This window comes from Saccopteryx leptura, chromosome 11 (assembly GCF_036850995.1).
Source record: "Saccopteryx leptura isolate mSacLep1 chromosome 11, mSacLep1_pri_phased_curated, whole genome shotgun sequence".
Classification (NCBI taxonomy): domain Eukaryota; kingdom Metazoa; phylum Chordata; class Mammalia; order Chiroptera; family Emballonuridae; genus Saccopteryx; species Saccopteryx leptura.
This window is the reverse complement of record NC_089513.1, coordinates 46,079,296-46,100,340: the sequence shown is the minus strand read 5'-3', so window position 1 is coordinate 46,100,340 and position 21,045 is coordinate 46,079,296. Positions and strand designations below refer to the sequence as shown.

The window sequence follows — 21,045 nt, the reverse complement described above, 5'->3', positions numbered from 1 at the left end:
TCAGCTTGAAAAAAAGATAGGCTGAGACTGCCTTTTTTTTTTTACATTTGTTTTCACTTTGAATTAACATGTCTCTTTCTTGCCCTTTGAAAACGTTGAGAGTAACGATTCTCAACCGTCACTGCACAATACATTCAGCTGGGGAACTCTGAAAAACTGAAGCCAGGGTCCTACCTGCAGAGATTCTGAGTTGGTCTGAAGATCAGCCTGGTATCAGGATTTTAAGAGCTCCCAGCAGATTTTATAGTGCAGCCTGACTTTTAATTTATTGCTGCTTGTGCCCTGAGACTGGTATAGGTTTGGTGTGGAGTTTTGAGTACAACAGTTAATGGTAGAAATATAGTGTAGCAGGACATTTTCTTGTATTTATTATCTTTTTTGGTGAGGATTTATATACTGTGAGCAAGCCATTTTAAAGTAAAGAATTTTGGGGGGCCACTTTTTCACCTCATTTATTTTTGTTATTTACTTTTTACAATTTTGTTACTTATTTAATTAAACTTTTTACAATAAATGACTATTTTACAAAATAATTATTTACTATTTTGTTATTTATTTTGAGGGTATTTAATTTCTTTAATTCCATTTTTCTTTTACTTTGGAAAGCTACAGCATGTTCACTGTGTTTACCATCTAGACTGAGTAGAAGTTTGTTTATTATAATGCTGTTTCTTGCCTGCATTTATTTAATTTAACACAAATTGTTTTATCGATAGTTGTATATAGCTTCTGTTTTCATTTGTTTAGTAGTTCATTATAAGTATTAATTACATGTGATTATTGATTGAAAAAGAACTAATGAAAATCATTTTAAACTTAAAATAAAAAGGATTCTGAAGGTGATACCCCTCTTCACGATGCAATAAGTAAAAAACGTGATGACATCCTGGCAGTTCTTCTGGAAGCTGGAGCAGATGTTACTATTACAAACAATAATGGATTTAATGCTCTACACCATGCTGCACTAAGGGGAAATCCCAGGTAAAGATGCCACCTTTCCCCATTTTTATGCAATTTAAAAATATTTTTCTGTTACTTGTTCTCTTTTTCTGAAACTGATAAGAAAATAACTTTGGCTTGTTTTAGTACTCTAAATCTTTTTTTTTCTTCTTTTCTAAGTGAGAGGAGAAGAGATAGAGAGACAGACTCCTGCATGCACTCCAACCAGGATCTACCTGGCAACCCTTATCTGGGGCAGATGCTCTGCCCGTCTGGGGCCATGTTTGCAACCGAGCTATTTTTAGTGCCTTAGGTGGTGGTTCCATGGAGCCATGCTCAGTGCCTGGGGCCAATACACTCAAACCAATTGTGCCATGGCTGCAGGAGGAAAAAAGAGAGAGAGAAAGAAGGAGGAAGAGGAGGGGTGGAGAAGCAGATGGTCGCTTCTCCTGTGTGCCCTGACTGGGAATCGAACCTGGGACATTCACATGCTGGGCTGACACTCTACCACTAAACCAACCAGACAGGGCCTTAAAGCATTTTAATGTCTGTGGAAATTATGTCTTCATTAAATACATTAATTATTTTATTTATTTATTTATATTTTACATGAGAGGAGGGAAGATAATGAGGCAGACTCCTGCATGTGCCCTGACTGGGATCTACCCGGCCACTCCCATGTGGGTCCAGTGGTCAAACCAGCCAAGCTATCATCAGTGACTGAGGCTGACACTTGGACCAACTCAGCTACCTCAGAGTTGACACTCAAACAGAGTGAGCAGATTGAGCCACTGGCTGCAGGAAGGAAAGGGAGACAGAAGGAGGAGAGGGAAGGAAAGAGAAGCAGATGGTTGCTTCTCTTGTGTGCCCTGACTAGGAATTGGACTCGGGATGTCCATACAGCAGGCTGGCTCTCTATCCACAGAACCAACTGGCCAGGGCCAAATAGATTAATTTTATATGATGATTTTGGGGGGGTTATTTAACTAATTTAAATATTATGAAGTGGCTATTTAAATATACTATATGGATATAAAGTATCAGGAATACTCACTTATATTGTAAAGCTTTAATTAGAATGCAATACATTTTGAGATTTATATATCTTTAAGACCACTTTTGTGGTATCCTCCCCATATTAGTACCATTTGCATCGTACTTTTTAAAAGTTGTGGCTAAATAACTATTAAGTTACCTAATTCCTTATTAATAATATAATTAGTTATATAAACTTACAGTATAGGTGTCTTGCAACCATAGTTAATTATAGGTGCTCTACTGGAAAAAAGTGTTTCCTGGTTAAAGTTTGAGAAAGACTTTTGGAAAGTCACAGAATTTATAAAACACTGACAAAGTCCGCCCTGGCTGGTTGGCTCAGTGGTAGAGCGTCGGCCTGGCGTGCAGAGGTCCCGGGTTTGATTCCCAGCCAGGGCACATAGGAGAGGCGCCCATCTGCTTCTCCACCCCTTCCCCTCTCCTTCTTCTCTGTCTCTCTCTTCCCCTCCCGCAGCCGAGGCTCCATTGGAGCAAAGATGGCCCCGGGCGCTGGGGATGGCTCCTTGGCCTCTGCCCCAGGCACTAGAGTGGCTCTGGTCGCGGCAGAGCGACGCCCCGGAGGGGCAGAGCTTCGCCCCTGGTGGGCGTGCCGGGTGGATCCCGGTCGGGCGCATGCGGGAGTCTGTCTGTCTCTCCCCATTTCCAGCTTCAGAAAAATACAAAACAAAAACAAAAACAAACAAAAAACCACTGACAAAGTCCCACTGAAAAAGAAAATGTTTAAGTTTGCTTCAAATGAAAACTTTTGATGGATGAAGTTTTGGGGACAACTAAGAAGCATTTTAGAAAATCAGATGCATCAGATGTCTTTTGTTTATAATTGAATAAAGTCTACATATATCTTTTTAATTTTATTTTTAAATTAATTTTATTTAACTTAAAAAATTACAGTTTACATTCAGTATTATTTTTTATTAGCTTAAGGTGTACAGCATAGTGGTTAGACAGTCATATACTTTGCAAAGTGTTCTCCCTGATATTTTCCGGTACCCGACTGACCCCATACATAGTTATTACAATATTACTGACTCTACTTCCTATGCTGTACTTTACGTCCCTGTGACTCTTTGTAACTACCAATTTGTACTTCTGAATTCCTCCTTTCACCCAGTCCCATAACCCTTCTCTCCTCTGGCAACCATCAGTTTGTTCTCTGTGTCTATGAATCTGTGTCTGTTTTGTTTGTTTATATTGTTTTTTAGATTCTACATAGAAGTGAAATTATATGGCATTTGACTGAGCTATTTTACTTAGCATAATATCCTCTAGCTTCATCCAGGTTATCTCAAATAAGCATACATGTTTTGACTGAGGAATTGTTCACTTTGAAGTTTATTTTGATAATTTATTCTGAATTACTTTTTTAATTAAGATATAATTGACATATAACATTATGTTAGTTTCAGGTGTACAACATAATGATTAAATATATGTATATATTATTAAATGATCACCACAATAAGTCTAGTTAACATCCATCACATCACATAGTTACATTTTTTTTCCTTGTGATAAGAACTTTTAAGATTTCTCTTAGCCATTTTCAAATACTGTATACACAACAGTCTTATAACAACAGTCTTACAAATATAGTCTCCATGAATTCTTATTGTTAGATTCCATACTGCATTTTTATATCATGGTTTCTTCTAATTTTTTGCTATTTTTATTTTTTTTTAACTTTTTTAGGGACACCAGAGGATGAGCACAGAGAACAAAATAATTTTATTGGTATTACTTGTTGGTACCCGTAACAGTGGGTATATACCATAATGTAGGATGAAATAAATGAGTATATTTTAGATTATATCTTGACTTATTTTTTCCAAATTATAAATATTCTAACACTTCATTCTTTGGTGTTGTGAAGGAGACAGAATAGTATTATATGTTCCCTGTCTTTCAAATAGAAGAGGATGATGATGGTATCACTTACCAAATGCCAAGCCTTTTACTAAGTGGTTTACTTGCATTATCTTGTTTAATTCTTTGAACAGCCTTTTTAGGCAGGTGTTAATATCCTCATTTTATAGAGGAAAAATAGAAGGTTTATAAAGAGATGAGTTTGCTTATTTAGGATCATGCAGACTGACCAGGTGGTGGTGCAATGGATAGGGCATTGACCTGGAATGCTGAGAAACCAGGTTCAAAACCCTGAGATCGCCAGCTTGAGCTCAAGATCACCAGCTTGATTGAAGGGTCCCTGGCTTGAGCCTGAAGGTCTCTGGCTTGTAGCCCAAGGTCGCTTAAAGCAAGGGATCACTGGCTGGGCTGGGGTCCCCCAGTCAAGGCATGTATGAGAAGCAATCCATTAACAACTAAAGTGCTGCAACTACAAAGTGATGCTTCTTATCTCTCTCCCTTCCTGTTACTGTCTCTGTCTCTCTCTCACTTAAAAAAAAAGTTCACACAACTACTAGCGGAGCAGCTGGAACTTGAGCAAGGTCTGTCTGACTTGGGACTTGTAGTTCTTAACCAATTTATGTTATTTTTCTGTATTATGGGCTATATGTGAGGCAAACATGAAACATACGGGCAGTGAATCATTTAACCAAGAATGTGTTAATAGGTCAATCTCCCTGCTGACTCTTTGATTAGGATTAACTTTCACTACTCTGTCACTAATTCTGAACTTTCAGTTCTAACATTTCATTTATTCTACAGGTCTTTCCAATCCATTCCATTCCTTCTATTTCCATTCTTGCTGACCTAATTAAAGTATTGACCACTTTTACATAAACTGTTACAGTACCTTTCTAATTTTTCTCTGATTTCAGTTTTATCTCTGACAACTTTCATATAACTACCATATTATCATTCTAAAAACATAGATCTAATGGTTCTCTTCTCCTGTTCCCAATCTTTAGTCGTTTTCTGTTGTACATAGAATAAAATCTATACACTTGATTGGCATTCAAACCCATTTCCAGTGTATCCTGAGTCTTTCTAACTTTATCATCTCCCACAAGATAAAAGCCCTCTGTCCACCTTGCCCTTCAGCTACATTACACTGTGCTCCTTCCCTAGATAGTCTGTTTTCTTCCTTGATTTACTTAAGCATTTTTTTCCATCAGGATGCCCGTATCTTATTTATTTCTTTTTTATTTACTTTTAAATTATTTATTGTTTTTAGAGGGTGAGACAGAGACAGACAGAGACAGATACATCAATTTGTTGTTCCACTTATTTGTGCATTCATTGGTTGATATTTGTATGTGCCCTGACCAGGATCCAAACTGCAGCCTTGTTGCATTGGGATGATACTCTAACCAACAAAGCTACCTGGCCAGGGCCTGTATCCCCTTCCTTTATCTTAACCATCTTTCTTCCAGAATTCCTAAATCTCATTATTTAAACTGTTTTCTGTTTGCCCTATACTTCCTTGTTCTGTGTTCTTATTTTACTACACTTATAATTGGCTTTGTGTTCTCCCTTAGTATGTGCATTTTTATGATCCTTTTAGTAAAAGTCTTGGATGCTTATATTTGTATGTTCCCCACAGAGCCTTGACTGGAGTAGGGATTCAGTAAATGTCACTCTTAATTTGACAATCAGGACAGTTAGATATCATCACTAGTGTATATGTGATCAATTGCAGAATAAATTCTGTAGAGAAACTGTTGGAGTTTAAACAGAGCAATTCAGACTAGAATAGGAAAAAGATTTTATTGAGGGAAGTTAGGTTAGATACTAAATCATAAAGTTTAAGATAAACTAAAAATTGAAGAGTTTAGGAAATGAGTAACTTAAATATTTTGAATTGTTTCACTTTATTGCAAATAGACATAGTATATTGAATAATGTTAATCCTATATATGGAGGAGAAAATATACTGCTACTTGTATTCCTTCAATTCTTGATAATCCCCATTAACATTTATAACAGTGACACCTCCAACCTGGTAATTGGTGTCAGGTGACATTTTAAAAAAGGAGAAATATCCACTTTCATTTTACAGCAAAGTGAGGCTTCATTAAAAGCTATGCAACTTTATTCTTGTTTCCTTAAGGCATGTTATGTAGTAGTTGTGACTGTAGATTGCAAGATAAAGAGTATGATTTTAATTGGACACTGAAGAGTGTCAGAAAATGACACAACATATATCAGTTGTAATAGCAAGTTGAGTTTTTTTTTCTTATCAAATTTCTTAAAATTCACTTTTCTTTCCTGTTCTGATGTAATAAGTGATGTAATTACAGTGATGTAATAAGACAGAAGGAACCATTTTTGGTGTATTCAGAATTAAAAAAAAAGAAGCTTTTGGCCCTAACACTTATTTGAGAAAAGCAGTTATAGTACATTATTATTTCCAGGACCTGATTACAACATTTTTAAATAAAATATTAAGTATGATTAACAAGTGTACTAGCATATTCTTTTTTTCTTAGAAGTATTTTATAATTAACATAATGACTCTATTACCTTGAATTGTAACATTTTAATTTGTTATTTGTGACTTTTGTTTTGTATTGCAGTTATACCTGTTTAGTATACTTGGCTTACCTGTTAGACTTCATGTATAGTCAATTTTAATTATAACTGATGGCACTTTAGTTAGTATAATTCTTAGCTATATTTTTTTGTTAAAATGTATATATTTTTTATGCAGTAAATTTGTTATTGTGAGTATAATTTAGTACCAGCACAAATATTTCCTTATAATTGTTGCAATTTTTTATGGTTTATAATGTGGAAAAGTTTCCAAAATTTGAATGTGCATGTGTACACATACGGAATTTAATTCTATACCCGTGATGGCGAACCTTTTTATAAAAACCGCCCACTTTTGCAGTGCTGGTCAACCTGGTCTCTCCCACCCAGTAGTGGGCATTCCAGCTTTCATGGTGGGTGGTAGCAGAGCAACCAAACGGCGCTGTGATTGGTCCACCATGAAAGCTGGACCGCCCATGAGTGGGCGGGAGAGATCAGGTTGACTAGCACTGCAAAAGTGGGCAGTTTTTATAAAAAGGTTTGCCATCACGGTTCTATACCCTAATTTTTTTTTTAGTTAATAATTTTCAATAATAAATCAGTAATACAGTCAATAACACAATGATACAGTAGAATGAATAATTATTGGCTTTTCTAAAAGAAAATTAATTTCCTGGTCATCAAAAATATGTCTAAATGTTCACTGTTTTGAAGAATATACTTTGAAATCTAGATTTCAAAAATGCAGAACATTAGAGATTCTAGATTTCAAACCTGATCTGGTGTTCCTTTATAATATGACAATAACGGAAATAAAGACATTAGGAGAAAAAGTTATAAAGCATTTCTTTTCTTTCAGAATTATGGGAGAGAATATGTTTTCTGTGAGACACTGAGTACTTTGGTCATGCTTTGTAAAGTTTGAAGCAGTTTAGAATTCAGTTAATAGTTTTTTTATTTTAAGAAATCTTAACTTAGGACAATGCTTTCCATTTATTCTGATATTTGATACTTATAGAATTACTCTCCCTAGAGTTTAGCCATATTTTATTTTTATATACACGTGAAATTTCTAATTTAAATGAAGAACAGAAAGCATTTCTATTGAAAGTCAAAACTAAATTTTTTTGGATTGGTGCCCTTAATCAATACTAAATCCCCATACATCATCCCCATACGTCAAGGTTGCAGGTTTAATTACTTAGGTACTTTCTGTGAGAATTTTGTATATTTAGCTGCATTTAAGTTTTTAGACATGAAAATAAATTAGCAGGATTAGCTGCAGAGCTGGTAAAGAACAAGTGATAGGTATTTTGGAGTCCCTCATAATATTATAAACTCACTTTATGTAATGTTATTTATAAATTTTTCTCTAATATAAATTGGTTGCAAAAGTAACAGTAAAATGTTAGGTTAGTACCAAGGTACCTTCACAGGCATTTCTTATTTACTTATATGTTTATAACCACAAAGACATGTACTAAATCTTACGGAATATGTGAACAACTCATATTTTCTCTGTATAATGTTATGATACTTTTTCTTAACTGTTTAAATTCTGAGACTGTAAATGAAACTGTTGAATATAGAAATATTTGATAATCTGTACCAAATCTTGGTGTTTAACAGTTTTCTTATAAATTCTAAACATACCGAGTGCTATATGTAAAATGAAGCTGAGCCCTGGTGGGGTTGCTCGGTTGGTTAGAACATCATCCCCATATGTCAAGGTTGCAGGTTTAATCCCTAGTCAGGGCACATACAAGATTCTACCAATGAATGCATAAATAAGTGAAATAACAAGTTGATGTCTCTCTCTCTTTCTCTTTTTGTCTCCCTCCCTTTCCCCTTCCTCTCTCTCTCTCTCTCTTTCTCTCTTTCAAATATCAATTAAAAAAATATAGCTGAGAGACTGTCAAATAAATTATGGTATACTTATAGTATGTCCATTTTCTCTCATATGTGTCCATACATCTACTCTCAAATGCTATGTGCCTTGTAATACATAAATATATTTAATGTGACTGACAGGTGTACTTAATCTGAGCAAGATGGCCTATTAACCTGAAGGGAGTAATAAGATTCATTTGCATATACCTTCCTTTGCTCATATTATTTTAGGGGATAATCTTCACTTTGAAATAGAGGAGTAGTCAGGAGTTGAGAATTGTCTGAACACCTAGGTTTTTTTGTTTTGTTTTGTTTTTGACAGAGATAGAAACAGTCAGAAAGAGGGACAGATAGGGACAGACAGGAAGGGAGAGAGATGAGAAGCATCAGTTCTTTGTTGAGAGAAGGGAGAGAGATGAGCAGCATCTTAGTTGTTCATTAATTGCTTGTTCATTGATTGCTTTCTCATATGTGCCTTGATTGGGGCTACAGCAGAGCGAGTGACCCCTTGTTCAAGCCAGCGACCTTGGGCTTCAAGCCAGCGACCTTTTGGGCTCAAGCCAGTGACCATGGGGTCATGTCTATGAGCCCATGCTCAAGCCAGAGACTCTGCACTTAAGCTGGTGAGCCCGTGCTCAAGCTGGGCTCAGCCAGTGACCTTGGGGTTTTGAACTTGGGTCCTCTGCAGGCAACACCTAGGTTTTTTACTATTTGCCATCTGTCACCCTTCATTGATTGCTGAAAATGTTTGTCTTTATTAAAGAACATACATTATCTATAGTTTTATATCAGTCAGTAAGAAAATTAGCGGGATGTTGGGTCACTTTTCTTTCTATTGAGAGAAGCTTGTGTATGTGTTTTGTTTTGTTTTTTTTTGGTGAAGGACAAAGAAGACACAAAGAGTGAGGAGAGGCAGAGAATGTTATTATAAGAGTTCTTGGCCCTGGCTGGTTGGCTCAGCGGTAGAGTGTTGGCCTGGCGTGCAGGGGACCCGGGTTCGATTCCCGGCCAGGGCACATAGGAGAAGCACCCATTTGCTTCTCCACCCCCCCCCTCCTTCCTCTCTGTCTCTCTCTTCCCCTCCCGCAGCCAAGGCTCCATTGGAGCAAAGATGGCCCGGGCGCTGGGGATGGCTCCTTGGCCTCTGCCCCAGGCGCTACAGTGGCTCTGGTCGCGCCCCTGGTGGGCAGAGCATCGCCACCTGGTGGGCATGCCAGGTGGATCCCAGTTGGGCGCATGCGGGAGTCTGTCTGACTGTCTCTCCCCGTTTCCAGCTTCAGAAAAATACAAAAAAAAAAAAAAAAAAGAGTTCTTAATTTTTACAACTTAAGAGCAAACAAGTGTGTAGAAATGAAATATCTACATGAGTAAAAAGTAGCAATGCTTAGCATTTTCTTTCTTTTTTGAGGATTAAGAACTTTAGGGTCAGGGTTGGAAGAATTAGATACTTACTGTTTGTCTCTTCACAAGATACTGTGCAATGTCTTCATTTTTACCTTACCTATCAATATTTAGGTAAATAGCAGTAAAATTGAATGCGAATTCTATGGGAGATAGTGACCCAACATATCTAGACTGTTATTTTATGCTATGTTACATTTTTGCTTGATTTAAAATACGTTCATGTGAACTACAGTGTGGCATTCCTATTATGGTTTCAGGTGATGTTCTCGGATTTTTCTTCCTCTGAAGGAAGTTTTTAAAATTATTATTATGCAGCATAGTCTACATTTCATTACCATTTCTTTTCCAACGGGTAAGAAATTTAATACCAAGAGACCATAAATAAGAAATATTATTTTATTTGTAATCCTTAAGTCATTCACACGTTTTTCATAAAGCTTTTTATAAACATCATTAACCACTTTGGCTCTTACAAGAAGAATTAACAGTAAAAAATTACTAATTATTTTAACTTAAAACAATTTTAGTAATTTAAATAAATTGAAATTAGTTGACAAAACAATTTTAATAATTTAAATAAGTTGAAATTAGTTGACATGTCTGATACTCATAAATGAACCGTTGTCTATCCTGTAGTAATCAATGCATAGCTACAGCTGGTTGAAGGGGACCAAATCCATTGAAGAGGCGATTTGGTTCCATTTTACCAGCTCTAGCAAAGCATTGCAGTGGTGTTAGTTTGGGCTCCAAAACAGTTCTAATGCTTTTTATTTGCAAAATTATCATTATAGACCTTCCACAAATGCTAGATTCTCATATCAGTACTTTAGTCATTGAATGTAATTTTTCTGTTTTTCTATTTCCATCTCTAAAAGTGCGAAGTCTATCCTTGAAACATGTTAATGCATTAAGGAATTATCAATGTGCGTCTTTGTTTTTAACACCTTTACTTAATTCTTAAATGTAGACAATAACATATTTTAAAACCAACAACATTAAAAGAAACAAATAGGTATCGATGCATTTCAGAGTAATGTTTTATATTTATTTTTAGCCAATAAACCAAGTAAGTAACCTAACAGGTTAGGAAAGAGGACTGCTAGTCACACCTTTCTACCGCCCCTGCTTTTTTAGTGTTACACTTGAGGAGTAATAGCAAGCTGCTGACTGGATGGAGGAGTAGGAGTGGCCTTAAGAAAGTACCACTGCCCTTTGGTTTATAAGTAGATTGCATGTCCTTCAGTGTATTGTTTGGATTTGTGTTAAAAGGAACTACCATGCATGCCAGTTTATTTTTCTTTGTTTTTACTTATGGAGTATTACTAATCATAGTAGTAATTTAACATTTAAGAGTTTCTTTTCTTGACTGAATTTTGTACATATTGCCTAGTTACTCCTCAGTGTCATATTAATAACACATCAAGTTGTGGTGGTAGCTGTAACCCATGAATTTAAGTGTTAAAATCTACCATTAAAACTCAGGTACATCAAATTTTTGTTATAATTTCAGTGTTGCATTTTGATATTGGAAAGGCAAGTCTTCTGAAATATATTTAAAATAAAAATTTGAGAAATTATAGTTTGCCTGTAAAGGTATGTTTTCTCATGAAATATAAAAATAAAGAAATAGTTACTGTTTGGAGAAAGTCAACAATAATTCAGGCAATATTCAAATAATTCTCATATTAAGTATATTCTGCATCTGTTGGTTAGTATTATGCTACTGGTGAAATTAATGTAACTAAATTTTTTCTATCTTTTATTCTAATAGAAGTGAAACAGGTGTTAAATTGCCTGGACTTAAGTGCTGAAGATAGCAGTTAAACTGGCTTCTATTTTTACTGGTTATGTTGGAGCTGTTTAGTAGATCCAGTTGCTCAAGTGTGCTTTTGGATGGCAGTTCAATTTCATATACTGGCCATATCGGGGCAAGGAGAGGCCATGGAAAAAAAATAGTACAGCATTTGATAATGTCAGCATCTGTTATCCCTGTCAGAGAGACAGTTGAAATGTTTGAGTTACACCAGTGTCAGCAGATGCCCAGAGTTTAATATGTACTCAGTTAAAAATGAACAGCTGACCTAAGTGATGAATGTGACATTTTAGAGTGATTGAAAATACTCTTAGACATGTTCAGTTAAACTTGTAAGCACTAGAATCAGTATGTAATTTTACTTTTTAAAATGAGTAACAGGTGCTGTCATTTTTATTTTCTAAGTATTAGATGTACTTCTAATAATATAACCACATAAGTCTAGGTCTCTGGGATCTTTTAAGTTAATTAAAATTTTCTTTGTCTATATAATAATGGATATAATTGTTTATTATAAACATGGATATAGTAATAATTTTATAGAGGAACCTCTACTTTTGAGGTATCTATTTTCAGTGTTTGGTGTTTAGGGCATATACAGTTATACTTAAATGGACTATGAACATGTTTGTGCATGATCAGAGAGAAGGGCTATGCTTACATGTTAAGCTTTAAACATTTTGTTTTCTTTGAAGTACAGAATTTAAAATTTTTAGAACTTATTAAATTTCCAATAAACATGCATAGTTTATATGCTATCATATCTGATAGTCATTCTCTCACTTTTTTAATCTGATAAAATGAAAATCACCTTTTAACAATTAACTATCTAGTTGTCTTATTAAACAGAGAAAATTACTAGAGTTAACCTTATAGCCATTTCTGTTTAACTCGTGATACAAATTTTAAAATACTATACTTTTTATACATGTCTAAATATTCCAGTTGAAATAATACTTTTAGTAAGAAATAATTAGAATATTAGTATTAGTGTTTCTTTTTATGTAAGCCTATCATAGCAGCTAAAATAGATACTGCTTATAAATTAAGAGCTTATTTATAATTTTATTAATATAAAATGTACAAGTATTTTGATCTCTAATATACAGTAAAAAGTTGGTCCATTGTGTTGATAATAATTGAGTTGTAATTGCATAGCACCATTAGAAGAAGGTTGTTCTATTTGTGTAAATTGGTTTCTTGACTATAGTGTTTTTATTTTGTGTTCCCTTTTGGATAAAACAAATTTAAGGTAATATAGATAAATAATTTAAATATTTTGCAGTCTCTTACTTATGTGCCCTGTTAACTTGCAGCTGTGGGCGAGAATTTTGTCATTTTTCAATTTATTCTAAGTACTAACAGCATAAGATAAGATAAACTTGAGAAAGACAGAAACCACTTTTTCCTTTGAGAATATAATTTTACTTAAAATATAGTCTTTAAAAATTATGATTATGCCTATAGCTTTCAAAAAAAAAATCAAAAGTAACAAAGTGACTTGCTATAGGAATTCTATTATTAAATTATGAATATTAGAATATGAAGAATAGCTGTTAAAATGTAAATAAAATCAGCTTTTATTCTATCTTGTATTTCTTAACAAATTAGTCAATCCTACTAATATGATACACTTAAATTAAGATACAATTGTGGAAACAGAAAAAAGTCTTATGTATTTCTCATTCTTTTGTGCTAGTAATACTGGTTTTGTTTTTTTGATATTCAGATTTTAATCATGTGAGTGCTTGATTTAAAAATGTAAAATGTATGTTTTAAAATAAATTTAAAAGGAGTTTTATGATCATTTTAAATCTACTACAGTAGAGCCTTTTTTCCTTCACAAAATATAAATCTTAGTGACATTTAGTTTTCATCTATAAGTAGTAGGTATATTTTTATGATGTTATTATTTCCAAAGGTCAGCTCTGTGATTCTAGGTTAATATACCACATGAAGGTCATTCACATAGAAAGAAGCAAGGGCTTCTTTTAGCTGCAGTTTATTTCCCTCTTGGCGGTTTAGTGCCTACCAAAAATACATACTTCTTTACATTCCATAGCATTGTATGTTCATATGGGTACATAAAGAAGTATGTACTCTGAGTAGGTATCACTAAGTTGTTAGCTGTAAAAATATGAAATGTTTTATTTTCCCATTTGTTTGTAAAGCATTTAGCTTACTGATGTAAAGCAATGGTAGTTCATTTGCAGAGGTTATTAAAGACTAAACTTTAGAAAAAATTTACCTGAAGCATTGTATTAGAGTCATTTATGTTTCCTTGTAGGTGGGCGTACACTTCAAAACATTGACCAGTTATCGTTGAACTTTGTCCTGGTTTGGTCCTTTTTGCAATAAATTCATAAACTCTGGAGTTTTACAGAGTATATTTCAGAAATTCATAGTATCATAGTGTTTCTTCAGAGTCTTCAGAGCAAATTTCTTGTTTTGTAGTTTGCTCTTAGGTCCTACAAGTAGATGGTAGTTAATTAGATACAGATTCTTTTAACAGACTAGTTATCTTATTAAAAACTTAGCCAATTAACCACTTCTTCTAATAGTGACCCTAAAGTTGAAATGACAAGAAGAAAACCAGATCTTTTCCGAGTATGAGTAAACTGAATTTTTAAAGATGATGAATTTTTTTAAGGTCATAAGAATTTATGATCATTTGAAAACCTCTTTGTTGTTTCTTGTCTTCATTAGTTACTAATCTGAATTTTACATTTTGGTGTTTCTCTTTGGGTTAAATACAAATTCAAATAGATGTATATAAATATTTAATTTTGGTGAGTTTAGCTCATTTGGTTATTTTTAATATAAAGGATAACTACTAGAACAGTTAACTTTTCCAAAGTCTTACTTAAAAGATTGAAAGATATTAGTACTGGGTTTTAGCTTGATCATTTATCCTTAAAAGAAATAATAGTTGGTCAGTTGACTTTAATTATTATAGTAGTAAACAGTTAATTTAAAAGAAAATAAAAATTTTTCGGATTTGGAAAATGAGAATAAAAAAGGCAGGGAAAGCATTTCTGTAGCCTATGATAAAAAGCTAGTGCAGCTCAGAGAGAGCAAATTAGAACGTAGCAGGAGACATCCCAGGACTACTGCAGTTTCAGCATTGCAGCATTAGAATTTCTGATTTATTCTTGTGGCCAACTCTAAAGGGAGTATTAAAAAAGTATTTTGTGTTCTGCTATGTTTCTTGGTTGACTAAACTTTGAAATATTTAATAGTTTATAAAAGCATACTTTGGAAGTAGGGTATAATTTACTAGAGATGCAAAATCATGTAATCTAGAACAATAAAGACAATCTTTAATGTAAATAACAGTAATGGATTTATACATTTTTGAGATCAAGAGTTATCTGCCATGATAATAGAACATTTTCTTTTACACTACATAAACTCTCTGCTTGAACTGTGAAATTAGTATATGCCCAGATAGAATGTAACTTAACAATAAAAACATATATCAAGTCAATAATAGGTAAGCATGCAGAAAGTCATAAGCATCCTTAAAAGTACAGGCCTTGTGATGCTGTTACCTGTAAGCTTAGTATCATGCAGCATTTGCAGCAGGAAGAGAGATAATGACCTAGAGGCTCATCAGCAGCAGCCATCTCATCTTGATTGTTCCTTCATTCTATCCGCTGATTCAGCACTTCTTTTCATGAGCCGGTGTAGTAAGGGGGAAATATCAGTGAGCACAGAACCTCATCTTTTAAGATAAATTTGAAAAATAAACAAAAATAAATCAGCCGTCTTTTCCCTCTCCCTTCCCTTAACCTTAAAAACAAAACAAAACAAAACAAAACCCCATGGTAAAACTGGATCAACATTAGCTTATTTGGAATGTAATATTACCAGTATTGCACAGATCTGAGTACCTTGTATCTGCTGTACAGAAAGGTAAGCAACCAAGGAAGTTTGCTACAACATCCAAGATACTGAACCTCGCTTAATTTCTCAGCTGAAATGCTTTCGAAGAGGGGGAAAAGTTGCAGAGCAAGTTAATTTTATAATCTAAAAAAGCCAAAAAACAAAACACATCTCCTCCCAAGTAACTATAACCATTCACACTGCTTTGCCCACCAGAATACATTGGGGTCTTCTGACTTCTCAGGAAATAATTCTGCATCTTTCTTGCTGTGAGTTTTTTGGATTTTTAGTTTCCAGGATTAAATGGTAAATCTGCATTGAAGCTACCTTGTCATTTCCAGAGGTCAAGTCTGCAAGCAAGGTCAGGACTTCCACATAGTCACTACAGAAGTTAACTTAAATTTCTTCCCTCAGTGGCCACAGGCTAAAAACTGTTACAGCTTTATAGGCAGCTAAGCATTTGAAACATGCACTCCCAGGCAAACAGGCTCTCTTGTGCCTCTCTCTTCCCTGACCATATTTAGTCAACCATAGCAAAAAATAGTCTCTCAGCTGTCGATTGTCGATCCAAAAGCTGAGGAAACCTCTATCTTGCTTTCTGCCTATTGATTGTTCATCCTGCAGTCCAAACACTGCTTTGCCATTTGTCCTGCCCTTTTTTTTTTTTACAGCACTGCCAAATAAAGCGGTCTCTCATATTTCCACTTACATTACCCAGATTTTCACTGAGCTTGCGCTGAGACTAGGAAAGCTTGATGCGGCTGTCACTATACTTAGAAGCACTGCAGAGAATATAGGAAAGAGGAAAAATATTACCTTGGGTAGTAACAAGACAGTCTTTAGACAGATATAGAATAAGTAGAATACTATCTCTGCTGTCAAATTATATTCATATCCTGAATATTTGTAGGTAAAAAATATTATGGATAATGATATTTTGCATAGCTAGAGGCCTGGAAGGATTTTTTAGTGTTATCTTTTAGAGGTAATTGTTATTGCTATACATGCTTTTTTAATGAATATTTGAATGAAAAATATGTAGAACCTGTGTATTGAAGGTGGAGAAAGATCATTAAGGAAGAAGGGAGTAGTATGTAAATGAAATCTTGGAAATGCTACTTAAAACATTTAATTCAGTGTCAATTTTAGTAATTTTTTGTAGTGCTTATATGAAAAACAGGGTCAGGAATGCTTTTGAGTAATTGTGTACTTCTATAATGAAACTATATATATACATACATAGCTATTAACATGCATTTTATTATTAATTAAACTCAATTAACATTTTCAAATGTGAAGTGGTGTTTTTCTTCCTACATTGCTATTTGTAATTTTTTGAAATAACATTAGGCATGATTAATTCACATTTTATCAGACTAAAATAGTCATTAACCTGTCTATAACTTTGGCAGATAGTGTATGTCTCAAAGGAAAAATACTTTTCCTCTATATTTTACTAGCATATTTACAATAAATATTAACATTGAAATTTATTTTTTTGACCAAGGAGAAAAAGTATTAAAACATCAAATCCAGCAAACCTCATGGAGGTAAAATTTAAGATCTTACAGACCTAAAAATGTTCAAGAAACCAACTATGCCTTGTTCTTAATGCAAATATACTGCTCACAAAAATTAGGGGATATTTTATAGCTTCATATTCATTTTGAAATATCCTTTAATTTTTGTGAGCAGTATATATTCTTTTAAGTACTGGTTCAGTTAAGAATCAAGGAAAACCATTATCAGTTTTCTAAGCTCATTCTCTTACAAGGGAAGTTTGTCTTTGACACTGTTTATGGCTGTAGCATTCAATACCATAGTAGTTTAATTAGTTTGGGTGACTGTTTTAAAACAGTGACATAAAGAAAGCTTCTTTAGATATGTGGCCATTTTAAAGAGCCAGCTTTCCTAGATAATGAAATAATTTCACACATATTGTGGGATGGCACATGCCTCTGTATGTAGGTTAATTTTCAGTTTTTTAAATTACTTTATATTTTTTAACCATTTTGTAGCAGTGAAAGTTTTTTTTCCCTCTGTTTTTCTCAGCAAACACATACAATGTATTAAGTACCAGGAGCTATTCTAGCCCTTATTAATTTTCATAACAACCCTATGAGATAGGATTTGTGATTCTCCTCACATTTTATAGATGAGGAAACTGAGACACAGAAGTCAAGCGGCCTCACTCAAGTCACCAGCCATTCAGTTTGCTAGTTCCTGAATTTGAACCCAAATAGTTTGGCTGCAGACTCCCAAGCTCTTCGTCACTATGTCTTGTTGCTGCTCTGGTTTGTAATAATGAAATCATTAACGAATTACTACTCTTTGAGCATACATGAAAAATAAAATGTTGCTTCCCTCAGTATAATCAGAAAGTTGATTGTTTATTTGACTTTTTATTTGTTCGATTCAGCAGAACTTTGAGCTCCTTAAACTAGGTATAAAAAGGGATATAAAGGTAAGTAAAATGGGGATCCCTGCTTAGAGCAAGGAAGGACTCACTGGTCATTTAAGAGATAATTGTAGTTGCCTATATTGTCATTGCATTGCTCTCTTTTTCATTTTGAACTAAGTTTTACTACATCAAATTCCCAGTTAATGAATTTAAGGTAAATTAATGAACCTTTTAATTATAGTATCTGTCAAAAAAGTTTGTGGGGGAAAAAAGCACACCAAAGACAGAATTAGAAAACATTTAAGTAATGCCTGTTCCCTATAGTTCTTTCATCTGTCTAACAAAACCCATCCATATTCATTTATTGAAGTAAATAGAGTACTGTGGATAGCATTTTGGTGTATACCCTCCTCCATGTCTGCATCTATTCAGAGGGTATTGAACAAAAATGTGTTCAGACTGTTACATGCTATCCTGCTTTTAGCATGCCTGAAAGAACTTCTGCTTGGGATTGATAATTTATTAAGTTCCTTTATGAATTCTGGACTAACATACTTTAAGTATTATCTAAGGGATTATTCATTAATTTAGCAAGTATTTATTGAACCTAATTTGTGCTATAGTGCTATTTGAATGTTGTTTTATATTAATAATACTAATATGTAAGGCCTTCACAGTTTAATTACTATGAATTGTTTGGGAAAATGTTGCCTATCTCTGAAGATAGATTGCAAAGCATGGCAGGCCCTAAAAATGGACCCAGTGCCATTTGACCGTCACATACCACTGCAGGCAGACAGCTGCTTGTCTCCTCTGCTTCTTAGAACTCATTTGTTCATCATTCAGCAAACGTTTGAGTATTACCATGTGCCAGGGATTATGCTAGGCCCCACTATTAGTTGTTCCGGAACTTAATGCTTTTTTGGCACTATTCACAAATGCCTGCTTAACTGGTAGTGAGACCTTATCTTTAAACTATCCATGTCCTTAACCTCTTGGAAAACAACCAAATTGAGAAGTAAAAAATTGTGTTTGAGCATAAAGGAAAATATCTCAGTATCTCATATACTATGCTCCATAGCTGAGAGTCTGTTGGCTTAATAAAATTATTGATTTATTGAATTGGCACCACTGTCATCCCAGCAGCTCTGTGGGCCTCAGTGCTTACAGCATAACACCAGTTTCCTTGATTAAAATTAAGGAGCTGCAGGGAACAGGCTGCAATAGGATCTTCATGGTTATACTGTGAGTTCCTACAATTGTCTACCTCATGGAAAGAAAGGAGACCAGCCACTCATAGCTGTTCTTAATATGAGGGTGTGAGGACTAGGAACTTTTCTGTTTAACTTTCCCTTAGCTCCCCTTGCAGGCTGGGCCCAAAGATTGGCTCTTGTCTTGAAGCCTTGTTTTATTTGTTTCTGTTTGTTTGGTTTTTGCAGGGGATGGGTAGGAGGAAGGTCAGAAATTAATAATAACTGGCAGCTTTCTAATTAAGATGAAAAGGTTACAGGTTTCTATTAAAATCAATATACCCCAATTCTTCAGTGTAGAAGAATTCCAAATAATATATGTTGATACTTCATTCTTAAGGAAATGGAGCATAACTTTCCACTCTTTCAGTGTGTAGGCTGTGCATAGTGACTTTTTTCCAATGAGTATCTAGTATAGTAAAGTTTTCTGAAGTAGAGAAAGAGGGAAAGAGTAGTGGAGAATCCTGACAAACACTGCCCCAGCCGGGTGCTCATGGTCAACATCAACAGCGATGCCATGTTGGTAATATGCACACTTGATGTGATGTGATGAAATGACACTTTACTTTTGTGACTTTTCTCCCCAGAACTTATAACCTCAGTGCAATAATGGGGAAAACATGATACAGATTCCAGCTGAGGGACATTCTATAAAATATCTGATTAATACTCCCTAACATTGCCAAAGCCATCAGAAACAAGGAAAATCTAAGAAATTGGCCTGACCAGGCGGTGGCGCAGTGGATAGATCATTGAACTGGGTTATGGAGGACCCAGGTTCGAGACCCCAAGGTTGCCAGCTTGAGCACGGGCTCATCTGGTTTGAGCAAAGCTCATCAGCTTGGACTCACGGTCGTTGGCTTGAGCAAGGGGTTACTCGGTCTGCTGAAGGCCCACGGTCAAGGCACATATGAGAAAGCAATCAATGAACAACTAAAGTGTAGCAACGAAAAACTGATGATTGATGCCTCTCATCTCTCTTAGTTCCTGTCTGTCCCTCTCTCTGACTCTTTCTCTGTCTCTGTAAAAAAAAAAAAAAAGAAAATCTAAGAAATTGTCACAGCTAAGGGGAGCCTAAGGAGACATGATAACTAAATGTGGTGTTCTGCAGCAGCAGAGAATATTAAATAAAACTAAGGTAATCAGAATGATGTATGAATGAATTTTAGTTAATAACAATCATGACCATTTATTAATTGTAACAAATTTACCACATTAATGTAAAATGTTAACAGGGTGAGGAAAACCTTAGTATTATCTCCACAATTTTCTATAAATCTAAAATGGTTCTAAAATAAAAGTTTATTTAAAAACAGCAACAACAATAATTAACCTGCCCACTCCTGGCTAGCTGACAACTGACTTTTGCATTAATTTTGATTTAGGGCTATCTGCAGTGTCTCTGCAACTTAAAGTAGTTCATTTTGCTATCATTGAGTTATCAAGGAAATATTAAGGAGTTGATTTTGCTATCAATGAGTTATCAATGAAATATTAAGTTTAGTCTCATGTTCTTTAAAAAGTATATTAAGGCAAGAAACTATTTTAGATAATAATTATCAAGACAATTTTTAAGAAGATTTCATTATTTAAAGGAAGCTTTTTAAAATTTGAATGCTGATAATTTTGAATTTGTGAAAATTGTCAAATGTTCAGATTTGTGTGGCAGTGGTATAGAGGATAGATTTTGGAAGGGGGGCTGTTATAAACGTTTAGAGAAAAAGTAGTGAAAACCTGTCTAAAGAATATTGGGTCCATGGGAAAGACTTGTTTAGTTTTAAGATGGAAAATCATCAGGACAAACTGAAAGTAGTAATAAGAATGGAGGAAAAGGTCTAGAATGATTCCCCAATTTCTGACTTGGGTAGCTGGTTAAATGGTGATAAGAGTAGCCAAAATCAAAGACTATAGGAGGAATATTGGGAGGAGGAAAGGAGAAAAGAATTTATACTACTATGTGGGTTACAGGTTTATAA

At 34.5% G+C, this 21,045-nt stretch overlaps 1 protein-coding gene and 1 long non-coding RNA gene across 3 annotated transcripts in view; one reads left to right on the top strand and one right to left on the bottom strand.

Annotated features, from left to right (window-relative positions):
• MIB1 (MIB E3 ubiquitin protein ligase 1) overlaps positions 1 to 21,045 on the top strand; it is a 155,774-nt gene that overhangs the window by 98,457 nt on the left and 36,272 nt on the right. Inside the window, exon 12 of the mRNA XM_066353422.1 lies at positions 830 to 981. Within this exon, the coding sequence (XP_066209519.1) occupies positions 830 to 981 (152 nt within the window). The remainder of the gene's footprint in view (positions 1 to 829; positions 982 to 21,045) is intronic.
• On the bottom strand, positions 10,129 to 15,863 carry LOC136383399 (uncharacterized). 2 transcript variants are annotated; one of them, XR_010747410.1, is made up of 4 exons: positions 15,746 to 15,863; positions 15,085 to 15,257; positions 13,782 to 14,001; positions 10,129 to 11,709 (listed from the first exon to the last, which is right to left on the bottom strand). It is a non-coding gene; the product is annotated as an uncharacterized lncRNA (long non-coding RNA). The 2 variants fall into 2 exon arrangements; XR_010747409.1 differs by having other exon boundaries at positions 10,129 to 14,001.